At 38.8% G+C, this 18,234-nt stretch overlaps 1 protein-coding gene across 1 annotated transcript in view; it reads right to left on the bottom strand.

Moving 5' to 3' along the window:
* The window catches only part of CR1 (complement C3b/C4b receptor 1 (Knops blood group)), a 92,745-nt gene that overhangs the window by 64,141 nt on the left and 10,370 nt on the right, over positions 1 to 18,234 (bottom strand). Inside the window, exons 13-22 of the mRNA XM_023758999.1 lie at positions 17,983 to 18,059; positions 16,769 to 17,176; positions 16,227 to 16,403; positions 16,067 to 16,154; positions 15,628 to 15,710; positions 14,722 to 15,114; positions 11,608 to 11,631; positions 10,532 to 10,607; positions 7,498 to 7,582; positions 6,101 to 6,161 (exon numbers count right to left, since the gene is read on the bottom strand). Coding sequence (XP_023614767.1) covers positions 6,101 to 6,161; positions 7,498 to 7,582; positions 10,532 to 10,607; positions 11,608 to 11,631; positions 14,722 to 15,114; positions 15,628 to 15,710; positions 16,067 to 16,154; positions 16,227 to 16,403; positions 16,769 to 17,176; positions 17,983 to 18,059 — 1,472 coding nt within the window. The remainder of the gene's footprint in view (positions 1 to 6,100; positions 6,162 to 7,497; positions 7,583 to 10,531; positions 10,608 to 11,607; positions 11,632 to 14,721; positions 15,115 to 15,627; positions 15,711 to 16,066; positions 16,155 to 16,226; positions 16,404 to 16,768; positions 17,177 to 17,982; positions 18,060 to 18,234) is intronic.

Below are 18,234 nucleotides of genomic sequence, written 5' to 3'. Positions count from 1 at the left end.
GAAACTAATATGGAGGGGAGAGAGGGTTGATGGATCAAGGAAAAGTGTAAAAGTTTTTTGTTTTTGTTTTTTTTTAACTGAGAAAGCCTTGGGTATGGGACAGATGGGAGTATATTGAGGTCCCAGGGATTTGGGAATGTTCTAGGAAAAGCTTGGGAATATAGGTAGTGTGTTAATTATGAAGCTGGGTTTTCAGAAAGGCCCAAGAAAAGAGCTTTTATTTTATTGATTTTTTTACAGAGAGGAAGGGAGAGGGATCGAGAATTAGAAACATCAATGAGAGAGAAACATCGATCAGCTGCCTCCTACAGACTCCTCACTGGGAATGTGCCCGCAACCAAGGTACATGCCCTTGACTGAAATCGAACCTGAGACCCTTCAGTCCGCAGGCCGACGCTCTATCCACTGAGCCAAACTGGTTAGGGCAAAAAGAGCTTTTAAAAAGAAAACATTTAACATTTTTGTGTATATCATAGATCTCTTTGCCTGTTTGGTAAAACCTATGGATCCTTTCTCAGAATTATTTTTAAACTAGAGGCCCGGTGCATGACATTTGTGCACTGGGGGTGGGGTGGGGGAAGCCTCAGCCCAGCCTGTGCCCACTTGCAGTCCGGGACCCCTCAGGGGATGTCTGCCTGCTGGCTTAGTGGGGAGCGGGCCTAAGCTGGCAGGTGGACATCCCCCAAGGGGTCCTTAGCGCTGTCGCAGAGGCCGGAGAGACTGCCACCACTGCTGCTGTGCTCGCCAGCAGTGAGCCGGCATCTGGCTGAGTGGTGCCCCCCCCTGTGGGAGTGCACTGACCACCAAGGGGCAGCTCCTGCATTGAGCATCTGCCCCCTGGTGGTCAGTGTGCATCATAATGACTGGTCGTTCCACTGTTCAGCTGATTTGCATATTAGCCTTTTATTATATAAGATGCATAAAATAAAGTACATGAGATTACAAAGCAAACCAGTTATGTAGAGTCAGCTCTAGCCCTGAACCTTGGAGGTCTTTAGCCTCTGAGACAAGAACCCAAATTTCAAAATTATTAGGAACAAGAGTCAGAGTTGGAATGAGTTGAATGGAGAGTGGAGAAATTCCAAATATTAAATGCTGTAGAGCGGGAAGAGGCTTGAAAAGATATTGTAGCAGATATTTCAGTAAATGTGTGAGCTCTTTTCTCCTCCATGCAGAGCTATGACTCAAAGTGGAGCAAAGATACTCAAGGTGGAAAACTATACTCAGTGCATTTTCACAGAGACCCACAGTCCAACAAACCTATCTAACTCAGCACACATAGCCTTAGCTCACATAAAGATTCCAGAATACTGTCTTTATTTGTTCCTGCCTACTCAAGTCTCAGCTCCTGCCCTCACTCGTTGAGAAAGGACAGTGTCCCAAATGCGAGGTATGTTTTTTATTTTCCATTACTTTCTCTTTTAAGACTCTATTGCAAGAAATATATACATTGATCATATCACTTATTGTACTTCCTTTTTAATAGGTCTAGTACCATTCTTTCAAGGCCCTCTTATCATCCTTTTAAGCTATTCTCAACAGAGAAATGGAAGAAGCAGCCACATCCTAGTAGGCTGATGACTCAATTCCTCAGTCTTACGTCACATGCTATCAGAATACACCACTCATTACCACTTCCTGGGCATTAATCTCCTAACAACTGCTTTCTGTCCTCATTGCTTGAAAGTTTAACTTCTAGCTCACAGCAACCTTCTCCATTCTCCCTGCATTAATAGCCCTCGGTGATTTGATATTCCCAGCGATGCTATTTTCAAATACCTGCCCTTTCAGGGCCTTCATCTTCTCTGCCAAATGATTTTATCTTTCACTTTACTCTGCCACTTATGCCCATGGAAGTACCTTCGATTTTATTCTCATTGAGCTATAATACCTCCAGAATTTCAACTATTTCACTGTCCAACTACCAAAATCTATCCTTCTAGTTTGCCTGGACCCAACCATCTTTGTATTTCTCAGTACCCACAACCCATTGATCTCACCACCATCTTTCAGTCTCAAACCCCCTTAGTGTCCTCATTTTCCGCCTTACCAGGTTAAATTACATGGTCCATCGTTGGAATCACTATCTTGCACACATCCTCAGCTTCCTTGTTCGTCTCTCACTTTATTGCATGCTTTAGACAAACAATAATCCTGGTTAGAGTCAATTCTCCATAATTTTGCTCCTGTACCCAAGACACTGAATGTGGCTAGAGAAAAACCTGTATCCAGGATGCCTAATCTGACTTTAAAGATGGCTCCTTTCAATTGGACCACTGTGATGCTGCTAGTATTCCTAATGTACTTGCCTAGTGCATTTACTCCATCATTCTCCTAAGTGGCTATTTCATATTTTTATATTAACATTGAATGCAGACATCACCTACATCATTCTCAATCTCTGTTTATACCTTTGCTGCTTTTCTTCAGAGAAAAATAGAAGCAATCGAAGAGAATTTCCACAAACTTCTCTCATCACTTCACCCCAAGACCTGTATCTGGCCTATTTAGCTTCCTTATCTCCTATTAGTATGGTTATACTGTTCACACCGTTATCTAAGGCTTACCTCCATAGCGGTATAGATCATCTGCTCTCACTTTTTCAAAAACATCACTCCAGGAATGTTCCTCTCTCTTCAGTATCACTGTTTCCCCCTTTCTAATAGAGTTTACCGTATGCAAACAAATATGTCATTTCTCCAAAACAGCAGGCATAGTCTTTTGTTTTCCTTCTAATGGTCCTTTTGCTGGGAATACTTTTTGACCAGATATCTGTCTGCATGGTTACCTCCCTCATCTTTTGCTTAAGTGTGACTCTTTAATGAAGCCTTCATTGGCCACTATTTTTTTTAAAATATATTTTATTGATTTTTTACAGAGAGGAAGGGAGAGAGATAGAGAGCCAGAAACATCGATGAGAGAGAAACATCGATCAGCTGCCTCCTGCACATCTCCCACTGGGGATGTGTCCGCAACCCAGGTACATGCCCTTGACCGGAATCGAACCCGGGACCTTTCAGTTCGCAGGCCGACGTTCTATCCACTGAGCCAAACCGGTTTCGGCTTCATTGGCCACTATTAACAATGGCCTATCCACTGAACTTTCTCTCCTCTTTCACTGATTTAGATAATTTAAAATATTGTACTTATGTCTTTTTTTTTTAATAGATCTGCTTATTGTCTCTCTCCTCAGTAAAATAAAGGCTACACGGGCACTGTCATTTTACCACTGCTATATCCCATGACCTAAAACATTGCTTAGCACACCGAAGGATGTACATAATCATTTGTTGAGTGTATGAGTGAAATGATTGAGGAAGCTATGGTTAACTATTTTCTTAGATACAGCAGTGGTAAAGAGAAGGGTACATCAATTGTACGCCAGATCCAACTGTGGGCAGTGAGCTCAGGCCTTGCCATCTGCTAGTTCACTGCCCTGGCCCTAGTAAGTGGTTCAGTTGAAGATATGTGCCATTTTTTGACAAATTAGAGCTAATGAAGGGACTTTTGTAGGAGTTATTAGAAGCTCTTTGTGCTGGAATGCTAAGTTGACAAGGTGTGTGTTTGGCCTTGTCAGCAAATACTTTTCCAGTTTTTAGGGAGTGTCAACCACAGAAGGAGGTCAGCGTGGAAAAGCAGAACGGGGGGGGGGGGGGAGGTGGGGGGGGAGGGAGGAATAGATTCCTGAGGATGTGATTTGAATCTTTTCCTGTTTTGACTGAAGCAGGAGAACCTGTGATCTTTTCTGTCATGTGATGTAATAAATTTTGGTCTAACCCAGTGGGAGATAAGATTTCTGTGACTTGGAGATGAATGGGTACTAGCTGCACCAGGTTGGCAGGTGGAAAGGAGCCAGTGATGAGAGAGGGTATAACTGATGGAGCCATGTCCTGGAAGAAACAGGGAGTGTGTGTGTATGTGGTGGGGTGGGCGGGGGGGGGGGAGAACAGTGTAGTCTGTGAATGTGGTCATTGGAATTGATGAATGGATATAGATAAGCTTAGAGGTGGAAGGAGAGGGAATTGAGAGAGATACACTGTGATGTTTTCATCTGCTAAGTGAAAGATGGATAATAGGGATGATGATAAAAGGGAGCAGATGGGCTGAAGTGCATGAACAGATAATGTGGAGAAATGAAAATGGCACTGTGAATGAATAATATATGTTGAACAACATCTCACTTCTGGGTATATATCCAACGGATCTGAAAGCAATGTCTTCAGGAGATATTTGCTGCACACCTGTGTTCTAAGTAGTGTTATTTCCAACAGCCACGAAGTGACAACAAGCCAAATGTTCATTGACAAATAAATGGATAAACAAAATATATATACATGCAATGATATACATAGCCTGAAAAAGAAAGTACATTCTGGCACATGTTGCAATAGGGATGAACCCTGAGGACAACATGCTAAGTGAAACACATGTGTCACAAAAGGAAAATACTGTATGGTTCCACCTATATGAAGTACCTAAATTAGTTAAACTCACAGGAACAAAAAGTAAATGGTGGTTGCCAGGGACTGGAGGAACGGGGGAATGTAAAGTTTTTGTCTAAAGGAAATAGCATTTAATTTTTATAACACAGAAAAGTTCTAGAGATCTATTGCACAACGATGTAAACATACTTAACACTTCTGAACTGTACACTTAAAAAAAAGGATTCTGATGAAAAATTTTGTCATATACTTTTTACCACAATTTATAAAAAGATGCCAAACAGCGTATATAGTCAGAGAGGAGATGGAGAGAATAATTTTTGGTAGCCAGTGAGCAGGATTTTATTTTCTCAATAGGTTAAATGCTGGAACAGAGACAATCAACAGCTGGCTTTAGAGAATGGCCAGAGAGAAGAGTGTGGTGATGCATGGGGGGAAGCTGATCGTTGGACAAATGTAAGAGAAATTCTTGAGGACGAGGGAATTAAATTTGTGATTTAAGACTTTGGCCAAAAAAACAAGGTGGTGGTACCTAGAATGCATGTTAAATTACAAACTCTAAAACCCTGAGTATGTCTGTATTCAGGGATTCATTGAATCCAGAAAAATATCCTAGAAGGCACATTTTTTAAAGATAAAATTTATTTTAATAACAAATGTACATACTATTAAATGACATTTTATAAGCAGCTAGAGATTCTGATAAAACTGCCTATGAAACACCCAAAGTGTAAATTGTTCCCCAAAATGTTACAATTAAAACTTGACTCTCTTAAAAAAAAATTGTGCAAATGAGAATTACTGAGTGATTGAGGAAAGGCAAATAAATCAATGCCAAAAAAAAAAAAAACACCCCAATAACCAAAGGCAATATATTGTGAGAAGAATTCAAGCCAAGTGAAGAAGTGAAATATTTAATCATATCCGAGAAGAAAACTACTATTATAGTAAACTTCCCAACAAAGTTATGCGACTCATAACCACAGGAAATGCTTCATACTTTGCTTAATTAAAACCACACTATAACCAAAAGAATATGGTAACCGAGAATGCTGATTATAAAAAAAGAAGAGTCCGCGTATGAAAACAGTTCACTTTAGTGCCTTCCTAGGAAAGGTGACTCCTCAGAGCCTCTTATAGCCAAAGCCTGGCTCCAGGCACATCACAGGCGAGGCTTCAGAATGTCCTTGAAGAGCAGGTGGCAGTGACACTGGGCTCCCATCTTTCTCATCAGGCAAATGTTCTTTGTGCTGCTCGAGAATAAGTGCAAATAGGAAGGTACAGCTTAAGACATCATTTCGGTGATGTGGCGCCCATACAGAAAGGCTTGCTGATATTCAAATGGTTTCTTTCCAACCTGTGTTCAGCTGCATTTCAAGCACGAAGGCACACTGAAATAAGAGTTCCTGGTTAGGAGGCAGCATGAATAGCATTGGTTTGAGTCAAAGTTTAAATAATGGGAATATTAACATTTTCTGTATAGACCAATTATAAGTGCTAGAACCAATAAAGCATCAAGCCATAGTCTCATCCTCATTCATTCACACATTCATTGAATAAATACTGATGTAATAGCTTTACTTTGGGCCCCCACAGGTTTGGATTTAGAGATCACTCTGGCCTCCCCTGTTCTCCTCAACCACATTCTTCTGACTCACCAACAGCAAATAAACTCTTCTTGCTCCACTGCCACAGCAGTTTTTCTGTATCTTGCTTATCCTATATAATAAAAGGCTAATATGCAAATAGACCGAACGGTGGAACAACCGGTCACTATGATGCGCACTGACCACCAGGGGGCAGGCGCTTAATGCAGGAGCTGCCCCCTGGTGGTCAGTGCGCTCCCACAGGGGGAGTGCTGCTCAGTCAGAAGCCGGGCTCAGGGCTGGTGAGTGCAGTGGCAGTGACAGGAGCCTCTCCCGCCTCCGCGGCAGCACTAAGGCTATCCGACTGCCAGCTTAGGCCAGCTCCCTGTGGGACATCCCCTGAGGGTTCCTGGACTGTAAGAGGGCACAGGCTGGCCTGAGGGACCCCACGAACAGTGCACAAATTTTGTGCACCAGGCCTCTAGTGGTATATATTCTTATGTGTGTCTTATTTTTTATTTTACTATAAAAGTTCCAAGAGATCAGCGGTGGTATCTTTATTTTGTAGATTATGTAGGATAAAGCCGTTTGAAGTCAGATTTGAGCTTGAATGCTACCTTTGCCAATTAATGACCCAAATCTAATTTAAAACTGTCAGCAAATCCTCCGATCACTGTAAGAAAAATGTATGCAGAACCCGACCTCTTCCCACCAGCTTGGTGATAGCCACTCACAGCGTAAGCCTGGATAATTGTGATAGAGTCCTCAGTGATTCCCTATTTTCCACCCTTGGCATCTTACACTCCATTCTTAACATAGCAATTAAGGTGACCATTAGCTTTTCCTCTTAACCATTCCAATGGTTCCCAGCTTAGAATAAACACCAAGTTCATTCAATGACCTAGCACACTCCACATGATGGATCGTCTCCCCCATCTCCCCTTCCCTCTCTGATTTCATCTCTGCCACTTTCTCCCTTGGCCAGCCCACAGTGAGCCACACTGGCCACTGCATGCACACCACACCTTATGATCTTTGCACTTACTGTTCTTTCTTCCTGCAATGTTCTTCCCCCAATGGCTGGCTCCTTACTTCACTCCAATCTTCACTCAAATGACATTTTCCTAGTGAGGTCTTCCCTTCTAACTACCCTGCCCTCTCTATCCCCTTTTCCTGCTTTATTTGTGTTCATAATATTTTACTTACCATCTTCTTATTTATATTATTCTTACTCACTTTGCTATTTAAGTATTTGTTGAATGGATAAATGAATAAAACATAACAGGAATATTAATTGGCAACATGATCTAATTATATTCATTTCTATGCAAGATTTAAAAACTGCAAAAGAACAGTAAATACTTCACACTGTGCTTATTGATGAGTAGAATTTGAATAACATTTTGACATGGAAATTAATAAAACAATTTATTTTAATTAAATACCTGTTTATTTTCTGGTTAGCTTGCTGGGTTGTATGGATCAATAGAATATACTTCTAGTGTTTCTAAGCGAAGATCTCCTTCTGTAGGGCTTTTATTTGTATAATAATTGCTAAATGGAAGAAGGAGGAAAAAGTAAAATCTTTACTCATTGGCCATGATTACTACAAAGATGTAACAGTTGTTTTCTTTCCCTAATTCCCAACACATGATAAGTACTTTTCATGGATGATACTATTTTATTGCCCTAAGTAACCAATGAAATAATCGCTATAATCCCCAATTTTGGAAAGAGCCATAAAAATAAACGACTTGCTAGGTTGCTAAATGCCCCGGTCAAAAGTTGACATTACACAGATTTACTTTAGATCCAGGACTTCAATGACTAATAACTATGAATCCCCATTTGGGAAAAAAAAATCAAAGCTTTTTTTTTTTTTTTGGACATCATCATAGATTTACCTTTTGGGGACATAATCTTCAAATCTAACTTAAAAGGAAAATTTTATATTTGATGTTTGATACATAGTCATATACCACTGAAAGCTTTAAATGATTTTAAGTGGGTATTTTTATTTTTCCTCTTTGAAAGCACATATACTTTGCTGTGCTTCTAAAACCACTTTGCTGAAATTAGGAAAGGACAAGAAAATGTCATTATTCTACCATGTAGAACTCTGAAATAATGTATTACAAAATTGCTGGGAAACAAAGATTACTTCTAGGGTTACTTACAGCATTCCCCTAACTACCTTATTTTAGAGGTCAGATTATAGGAAGATACATTAAGAATGTTATAAAATGGTAATTTTGGGTCAATTTAATATTTAGATTTTATGAAAATATCTGAGATGCCTAGAAAAGAATAGTGTCTCCTTCAAATGTTTAGATGGCTTTTATAAATATTTAATTTTGTTACAAGACATCCATTGTAAAGTGATTACTCATCTCATTTGCAAAAAGTACTTAAGGCAGGTGAAATGTCTGAATCAACTATAAAAAAATAAATTGAATTTGGTTAGAAAATGGAAATAAAACAAGAAGGTGATGCTTAGGAATTTGGTTTAATATAAACATTTGGTTTCTATCAATGGAGGCACTTAAATAATAGTATGTGTTGTAATCATGTTAATAAACTTCATAATCATCATGAACATAATTATTTCAGGTTGTAGCATTCCCAAAGGTTGCATATTCTCCTACACATGCTATGTCTTGATAGGAAATTTAGGAAGGAGCATGAAGGAAAGAGATAGAGCCCACATTCTCTACTTATTTAAATGTGTTATTATTCTTGGCTAAAATTATCTTCTAACTTCCTGCGAGGAAAGGCATGCAAATGACATCCCTCTGTTGTGTTTTTGTTTGTTTTTTCTTTTGAGACCTTTTTCTCCCTTGAATTGTGTGAAACAACTGTTTCCTAACTTTCCTCCTACTTCTGACTGTTCCTTCCCCTCCTGCCTCTTAAGCATTACTGTTCTGGGATTGGTTTTCATCCTATTTTTACCTTTTAAGTTTTTTTTTTGGTGCCAAGGCTTCCATTGTGATGTAAACGTCACCTATCTGAATGCAGGCTCCTCTCTTGAGTCCTAAGTGGCAAGGTCAGCACGGAACTCACCATCTTTCCCCACAACCTGTCCTTTCCCTCTTTTGGTGAAACACTGGGACCATCAAATGACCTCCACTTGGCTCGTTCTCTGAGGCCCCTTCTCCCTCCTTTCCACAAGACACTCAGTCCTGGAAATCCTAGGCTCTCAACAGTGAAGATGCATCCTGCCTCTGCTCCATCCTCTGGATCCCCTGCCACTGCTGCTTCCGCTGATGGCCCAACCCCGCCCCTTCTCTTAAAAATGTGAATCTGAACACATTTTTCTCTTGCTTCAGGTCCTATAGGATAAACCCTAACTCCACGTTATGGCCTGAAGGCTTTTGATGATCTAGCTCCTGACCACCTTCTTAGATTCCCCAAGTGTCTGTTAAGTGGAACATTAGTTCCACGAGTTGTTAAATGCATTATGTGAGAGAGAGAGAAAGAGAAAAAAAAAGAGTTGTGTAGTCGAATCAGTTTAGGGAACATTGGGTTAAAAAACATGAAACTGGCTTCTTTATTGTAGGACTTTACAGAAAAGATGCCAATTTCTCACAAATTAATCTATAGACTTAAATGAAATCACAACATGTCTGTTTTTAGAAAATGACAAATGATCTAAAATCACCTGAAAGAACAAACAGAAGAGAATAGAGGAAAAAAAACCTAAAAAAAAAAAGTGATAGCGAAGGAATTCCTACCCTACCAAATATTATAAGAGTAGAAAGCCATACTTATTAAATACAAAGTGATTTTGATAAAATAGATAAATGAAGCAGAAAAAGGAGCCCAGAAACACAAAATATGCAAATATATTAATAATTTGATATTTGATCAAGTTAGGACAAACTTTCTGGAAAGTCATTTGGCAATATTTATTATGCGTCTTAAAACATCATACATTTATCCCTAGAAATTCTAGAAATCTATGCTCTGGAAATAAGTACATGTATGTGAAAAGGTTTATTAAAGGTGTTCATCATATCTTTATTATTAAGATAAATGTGGAAGCAACCTAAAATTACCACAGTACAGACATACATGAAACAGAACAATAATCTATTATATAATTAAAAAGAAAGCATTTCAAGACACAAAAATATGTACATACACAAAATGAAAAAAAAATAAGGTAGGAGATTATAATGTCAAAATCTCAATTTTAAAGGAAAAAAGAATGTAAGAAAAAGATCAGATGGGATATACCAAAATACCTGCATTTGTTTCCACTAGGATTTTTGTCTTTCTGCTTTCTAGAATTTTTGTGATGAGTCATCTGATTACATATGATTTAAATACTCGCCCGATATCATTTAAGATCTGCCAGATAGGGCTTCCCGTATGTTGCATAAAATGCCACATTCCAGTTCTCACATTGCTATACTCCTTTCAAGTAACTTGTGCTTCCATGTTTAGTTTCAGGCAAGAAGCTAAAACCTTAGTGAATTTTGGTCAAGCATGTATTGAACTTACCGTTTTCTGTGTTTGGGTATCAGGTATAAGGTGACAGCAGTCAAGAAGAGAAGAAATAGCAAACCTACAGAAAGGCCTAGAAAATAAAACAGCAAGTATCAAATGCCAGAAAAATGTGACCTATATCATTTAGAAGTGATCGTGGGGCCTAGTCCTAGTGGAGGGGAGTATGGTATGTTACTTTTATACTTATCCTTTCTCAGCCATGTAAATGTTGAATTCCTAAATAATGATACATGGGCTTAAGGTTTTTCTGATTCAATCTAGTCCACATTTAATCTAAAGCACCAAGCATTTAACGACATGGTTCCAGTCAAGCTCTGTGGAGCTTTTCTGTTCCTTTCAGTTTTAGTAGTAATATTCCAGTCACTGGGGTAAAATTAGGTGCTCAGAAGACCAGGACCCCACAATTGTGTATAACATCTGACTGTCAGTTGCGAAATAGTTTTTCTACTGTAAAATAAGCCAGTCTATTCTGATAATGCCAAATCATGCTAAAGACTGAGAGTTAATGTAAACTAAACTTTCAACTTAAACACTGAGAATAGCTGGCTGTTCTAATTATTTATACAACTCTACCCAAAAGTGACAGTTTGTAATGTGAAGGGCACATTAAAAATTCCATAAACGCCAAAAGAGGTGAATTTCTTATGAGTTAAAGAAAAAAATTACTAATACTCAGGCAGGATACAGGACCTCACATTTTATATAAATTTTTATAAAATATCATTTAATCAAATTCATGAAAACAGAGATACTACCCTCTAAAGTATTTAGGTGTAAAGGGTCTGAATCTCAAATTGTTTTGCAACGATAATAATAATGTGTTGGATATACGTAGGTAGAGAGATGTAAATGGATTAAAGCAAATGTAGCAAAATTAAACAATTGGTAAATATAGTTCAATTATATATCGGATCTTTTATTACAATATTGTTGTAACTTTTCTTTAAGTTTGAAATTATTTCAAAGTATAAAGTTAAAAATAAAATAATGACCTAAAACTGTTCAAAGTTTTAAAAGTTTATTTTAAAAAGATCATTAGAACATTTTTTTAAGTAATTAAGAGAACTTACCACCAACAAGAGGAGTGAGTGAGCCTAAAAAGAATCCAAAATCATGAACATATTAGTCTAGTTGCATGATTCAATGAAGTCCAAAGACCTATGGCAATGTCTGAAGTTAGCATTCACTCTAAGTTATCACTCCTATCTCTCTAATTCTATTTAAAAATATTAATTGGGACCTTAAGTCTACCCACTCTTCCTTCATTTTTTATATAACAACTCATTGGACTTTAAAAATATTTTCACTTTAATTAAGTTGGAGTAGTTCACCAAATAAAAAACCAATATGCTCAGTGTAACCAGGGATTTCTCGGGTTAGAATGCAAATATTAAGTGTTATAACTGGTTTGTTAACATATTTTTTGAGGCCCCTGTCAAATCGTTAAGCACTGATAAACCAAGATATAGCAATAAGGGAAGTCTCAGCAGCAACTTCTTACAAATGTAATGTTAGCTTTGCACCTTTTAAGTTAGTGTTCCTCTACTTTCTTTCTTTACTTCCCTCATCCTCAGAAAGTTCTACTTCTTCTAGATTAGATAACCTACTTCAAATCTATCATATCACTGGTTACAGGCCTATGTCAATTTAAAATCCAGGAGTCCTTAATACTGAGGGATACCTCTTACTGTCTTTCTCTAGTGAGACGAGTATCAGCAAAGTCCCTTGTACTTACCTTGTGATTTGCAAACAGCCAGGGGAGGGTTCCATCCGTGATCCTCCAGGCACTGGCTCTGGGGACTGCCTTCCAGGGTATATCCCTCTTCACACTCCAAATTAACAACTGCTCCATGCTGGTACTTTTTCCCAGACTCCAGCCCCTTCTGGATTCCATTCATATACTCTGGGGAGCTACAGTTTAACTCTGAAATGAAAGGAATCTAATTTACCCATGAGGTAGACACTGCTCTTAATGGAAAGTTCTATGGAACCATTAACTTAGTTAATTCTCAGTAAAGAAACCTTCCTTGAAATAACAAAATGACAACCTAGGTAGAGTCTTTCAGTGTCAGCCATCTATTTCAATAACCTCTAGGTAACTTAAGCCTGATTGTTTTCCTGCCTTTTGCTCTAGTTTCTAACTAATAGCTGGTTAATGTTAATGACTTGTTAGGGCTAAATGGGTACAAATTCTAAATTATTGTTTTATCAGTACCGACTCTTACTCTCCAATTCTTCATACACGTACATACTTCCTCTTTTCTTCTTTCATCTCTTCAGTGTAGGGGTCAGTCCTGTGAGATTTTGGAGATGAATCCTGACTCTAGGACCTCCTAATGTGTGACCTTGGAAAAGTTATAAATCTCTTCATTCTACTGAGACTTCATCTCTAATATGGGAATAATAATGGCACCACCTTCATATGGTTCTCAAAAAGATTAAATGACAATGCACTCAAAATGCAGTGCACAGTATCAGACATACAGCCAAAAGTGCTCAACAAATATTACATATTAACTCAATTCTCATATTCCATATGCTTAATGAAACATAAAAAATATACCCATAATCCTACCATCACTCAAAGGAAATACATTGAAAAAAAATCATTGTGCTTTTTCATTAGTATTTTGCCAGATGCATACTTATAATAACTACAATCACTGTGTAACTTCAATCTACACTTTGGTTGTTTAATTTACATAAGCATTTCAATTTTCTGTATTTAAATGTCTTCATAAGTGATCACTCAACAGAGACTACACTCTGAGTCATTTTTCTTATTCTGTGGTATTTATATCAACTACATGTATTAATCCAAGGAAATACATCTAATTAAATTATCTAACTGAGGCATTTATTTGGTGACTTTAAGTTGAAAGTACCTAACTGCATATATTTATTTGGGACAAATCTGAGTTAAAAAAATAAATAATGCACCTTTACAAAGAGGGACAGGGTGGCTCCAGGTGCCCTCGTGTGTGCAAATAAGGAGTGCCTCTCCCACCAGCAGGTAGCCTTCGTCACAGCGGTACACGATTGACATTCCAGGAGAAAATCGAGCTCTCTCGCCACCAGTATGATTCCCATTGGACATCTTAAATGGCAGTTGACATCCTACGAAGGCTTAAACACCAATAAAAAAGGGTCTTTAATTTAGTACAGAGGAACACATAGCCAGCACTATCTGTGAGTGATGGCCATATAGGAAGAATGCCGGCAACAGGCCAACCAATTGGTATCTAGTAATACCCATTCCACACAAACCCAACAGTACTGGCCAGAGATTTCCACTGCCTACATATGGGGTATATGACCTGAAGAAAAATGTCAAAAGTAAGATAATGAAACCTCAATGGTTGCAGCCCACAGTTGTACTCTATCAGCCAATAGTATTCTTTCATTTTCCTTTTAAATAGCAGAAAGCTTGTACTCTAAGGGTCACCCAAGTAGCCATGGAGTGAAGCCACCAGATATGACAAAGGGGAAAGAATGTGCCCTTCTACAAATGACAGCCAAAGCCCAATTCAAGCAACTGTCGCCTTGGAGGAAAGCAGAGGGGGCCCTCGCTGAATCACAGGTTCAACATTGATCTTGGGCTTGGATATGGGTTTCACGTAAAGAGAGACTACTGTGTTGGCCAAAGAGAACAGTTCTGGTGAGCTGAATTCAGTTCCTGTGTCATTAGTTGCCAGTCCCTGTTGTACATGGTCACCTAGTCATGGACAGGAATGTAACTGATGAATGATAACTAAAATGACAAGAAAGACAATTCACTGGGTCTGAAGGCCAGCTTCATGCCTCTGAACACCAAAAGTTCTCTTTCTAACTGGTATTATAGCCTTAAATATAAAATTATCAAGCGATATTACTGCCAACATTTACCCCCTAAAATGATAAGTGAATTTTTATTATTCTAATTTAAGAAAAATAATAAATTTTGTAGAAGCCATCACTTTGGAAGTTAACCATAATCCTTTCATGTACTTTTGCTCAACTGACTTAGTAAGGAATGGGGAGGAGGGGAGAGAATTCACTGAGAGGATAAGGCAGGTATCTTGAAAAACACTATCATTGTTTTAACATTTACATCTTTTTCTTTAGCTCAAATGGCAAATGCAGATTCAAAAAACATTTCCTTATTCTAAGCAACATCCCATAGTTAACTTCTTAAAATAACTTACCCTTTTTGATACACGTTGGTACACCTGGCACCCATTTGTTATTGGTATGGCACCTAATCAAGTCACTGCCATTCATGATGAAACCCTGGTTGCAGGCAACATATACAATGTCATTGTGGGAATATGAAGAACGAGTTTTATTCAGCGTGTATCCATGTTTGACTTCTGGGTGAGAGCAGTGGGCCACAGGAGGAGGTTTAAAGCACCGTGGGGGAGGTGCACTCCAAGATCCATGTCCTTCAGAATCACTTATGCATCGGATGTTTCTCTCTCCCCGAAGAGAGAATCCTTGGTCACATTCATAAGAGATTTCAATTCCATAAAGAAACTGTTTTGCCATCACACCTGTGTGCCTCCCGTTGTCAATCACTGGTGGAGATGGACAGTGAATAGCTGCAGAAGAGATTCGAGAAATGCTGCTTCAGCTAGTGTACCAAGGCGGACAGTCGTCATTGGGATGCAAATAAAACTATGTGACTGCATTATGACACATAACCATACAATTATTTAGCTTTACAACCTGCATTGTTCTCATCAAAACAGCTTTATTAACATTTCTGATTATATGAGTAATACATATACATCCCCCAAATTTTAAAAATACAATAAAGTAATAAGAAAGAAATACAACTATATTAATAAAAATTAGAAATATATATATTATATATATAAATACAACTATATATATATACTATATATAATTAGCAGATATATGCCAAATATATAGTTCCTACTTGACAACTTTACTTGTCAATGACAGTGCTGACTAAACTGTGAAAGATATTTCTTATCTCAGGTACATTGAGATAGAACACAGATAGTTGAAGTAGTTATAAGCTACTTCTTATGTGGCCTGCCATTTCTAACCCCCAACCACCTCACTTATAACTTTAATTTTTCTCTTACCTTCACAGAGTGGAATCCTTCGGAACCAAACCCCAGTCTCAGCATCTTCACACTTCTGATAAGTATGCCCAGTCAGCTGGTACCTAGAGAGAGATTATCACACATTTCTTTTTCCCAATATCACGTCTCTGAAACCTCACCTCCTCATACCACAAATACACAGGAACTCCTACACAAGAACTTCGGTACAGAGGAATGAAAACCCTTGACCCTCCCAGTAAGCAGACTTTTTTAGATGGGAGTTGCTCACAGCAAAGCTATTTCCATGTCAAAAAAAGAACTAACAAGTCAGAGATGCTACTTAGACTTTTGGAACCTGATATTCTCTGTGAGTGTGGCAATGAGGAGCCGAAAAAAGAGTCACCAAGACAAGCTGAGGGTGCAACTAATGCACTAAACCAAGTGGGGTCCCTCTCTGGATGGATCATCTCATACTCACCCATCTTGACAGGATGTATTAACCTGAATCACACGCGAATCAGCTAGAAGCTCTTGAACATCTTCTCCCGCAGGCTCACATGGTGCTTCTGGAGGAACACAGCTGGAATTACTCACACATGCTTGCTATCAAAGGGAAGGCAACTCTGGAGCTAAAGTACCTTCACACCGAGGGGCAGAAGGACTCCAATTTCCGGAAGGCATACAGTGAATGGATTTGTTTCCCACAAGCGAGTAGCCAGGGTCACAGGTGTAGTCTACAGTCATCCCAGAGACAAAGAGGACCCTGTTTCCGCCTGTATGCCGACCGTGGTGCAGCCCCGAAGGTGGCTGGCAGTCTGAAGGAAAAACTTCCCACATCAATACCAACAAAAGAAGAACTTATACTCAAGAACATTAAGAGTACAACATTTGACAACAGATAATCTTAAACATCTTAGCCAAGGATCATAAAGCTCTAATTCATTACTGAATGCTTTCTGCTCGTTTGAAAGAACTAGACTTCTCAGTATCTACCTTGAATATATTCTGGATACAAGAGACATTCACACAAGGAACATATACAACACACATAGAACATTGTTACAGATCAAAGCAATAGGATAGTAATCTGTGCCCCATTGACTTTTTCCGTGAGTGTAGTTTTGGGTGGGAGATGAGAATAGTAAGTAAATACCTTATTTTTCCCCATTGGGCTGTTTACCTTTCTCACAAACGGGTATTTCAGGATCCCAGGTGTCATTGGCTTTGCAACGAATCTCACTGCTGCCCTTCAAAGTAAATCCATCAACACACTTGAATGTCACACTGTCGTTGTAGACATATGGGGCTTCCTTGCCCGATATCTGGTATCCATTTTCAAGGTAGGCATGTGAGCACTGAACAGCAGGGAGGGAAAGTTTACAGAGAGGAGCAGGGCCACTCCAGATGCCCCTCTCCTGACCATCTTTTGTACAACGGATGGTGCTCTCCCCGATGAGGCTGAATTCTACGCCTTTCTCTGGCCCAGGGTTACAGGAATAAGTGACTGTGGTTCCATATGGAAAGTCTTCTGAGGAACTCCCTGTGTGTGCCCCATTGTCGATAACAGGGGGCCGTGGGCAGGTGATATCTGGAGAGATGAGAAGTGACCATATCATTCTGTTTCAGTTTTAAACACCAAAGAAGAGAAAGGAAGTTGGCTATGAATCTGTTATCAAATTTCCTGGAGGATATGGGTGAGTTTTGATGATATGCGTTATATCAAAGCTCACAAGTGAACATGTACATCAATATCATATAGTGAGGGAGTAAAGGCCTGTAGTAAATTATTAATTAAAACAAGAATTCTTTTTTAAATAAACAATAGATGAATAAAAGGTAGAGGGGCATAGAATTAAGCCTTTTTTTGAGTTTCATCCTTGTGCGGAGGTTATTTGATAGTTGAGTCAAGAATACTTATTGTTGATTGAGTATCTACTTATTGACACACAGTTTTATCATTTAAAAAGTAGAGATAATACCATGTAGGTAAAATAACTTTAAAGTCTGTAATCTTATGCTGAATTTATAGGTGAGGGGATAGAATTTCAAAGAAGTTACATAAATCACCCAAGATCATATGAAGCCATAGATACAGAATAAGAGATTAGATCCCACACCAATCTCCTTTTCTCCCCAAACTACAGCTTACCCCAAATTAAACATGGTGGCTCATATACTCGCTGCTTTCATCATCTTATACACTTAAATTACAAAAGAGCATCAGTGACAGAACACATTTAAATTAAGTGCTTGCTATGCTTCGAAGTGGATAGAGATGACAGTACAAAGACAGAAAAACTGTTGACAAAGTTAATGAAACAGAGACTAATATTTCTATTCCCACAACATAGCCTAAAAGAGAAATCTCCCAGGGCACACATAGGTGTCACTCACCTATACAAAGACGAATCTCCATAAACCAAGGAATGGTGCCTTGACACAGCTGATAAACACTCTCACCTAACCTGGACCTAGAGATAGAGTCGCGTCATTTTGCCGTCTAGTGACCATTAAACTAAGCAAGCGCTATTGGCTCAAAAGCAGACTCACCACGTTCAGGACAAGAAGCAATAGGAACAGAATGCAGCCAGCATCCGCTCCATCACCCATTGCACAGGAGTAGTTCCCATACATGGAAAACTAGCA

This window comes from Myotis lucifugus, unplaced genomic scaffold, assembly GCF_000147115.1.
Source record: "Myotis lucifugus unplaced genomic scaffold, Myoluc2.0 scaffold_145, whole genome shotgun sequence".
Classification (NCBI taxonomy): domain Eukaryota; kingdom Metazoa; phylum Chordata; class Mammalia; order Chiroptera; family Vespertilionidae; genus Myotis; species Myotis lucifugus.
Note: the sequence above shows the minus strand (reverse complement) of the source record. Positions and strands in the feature narration are given on the sequence as shown.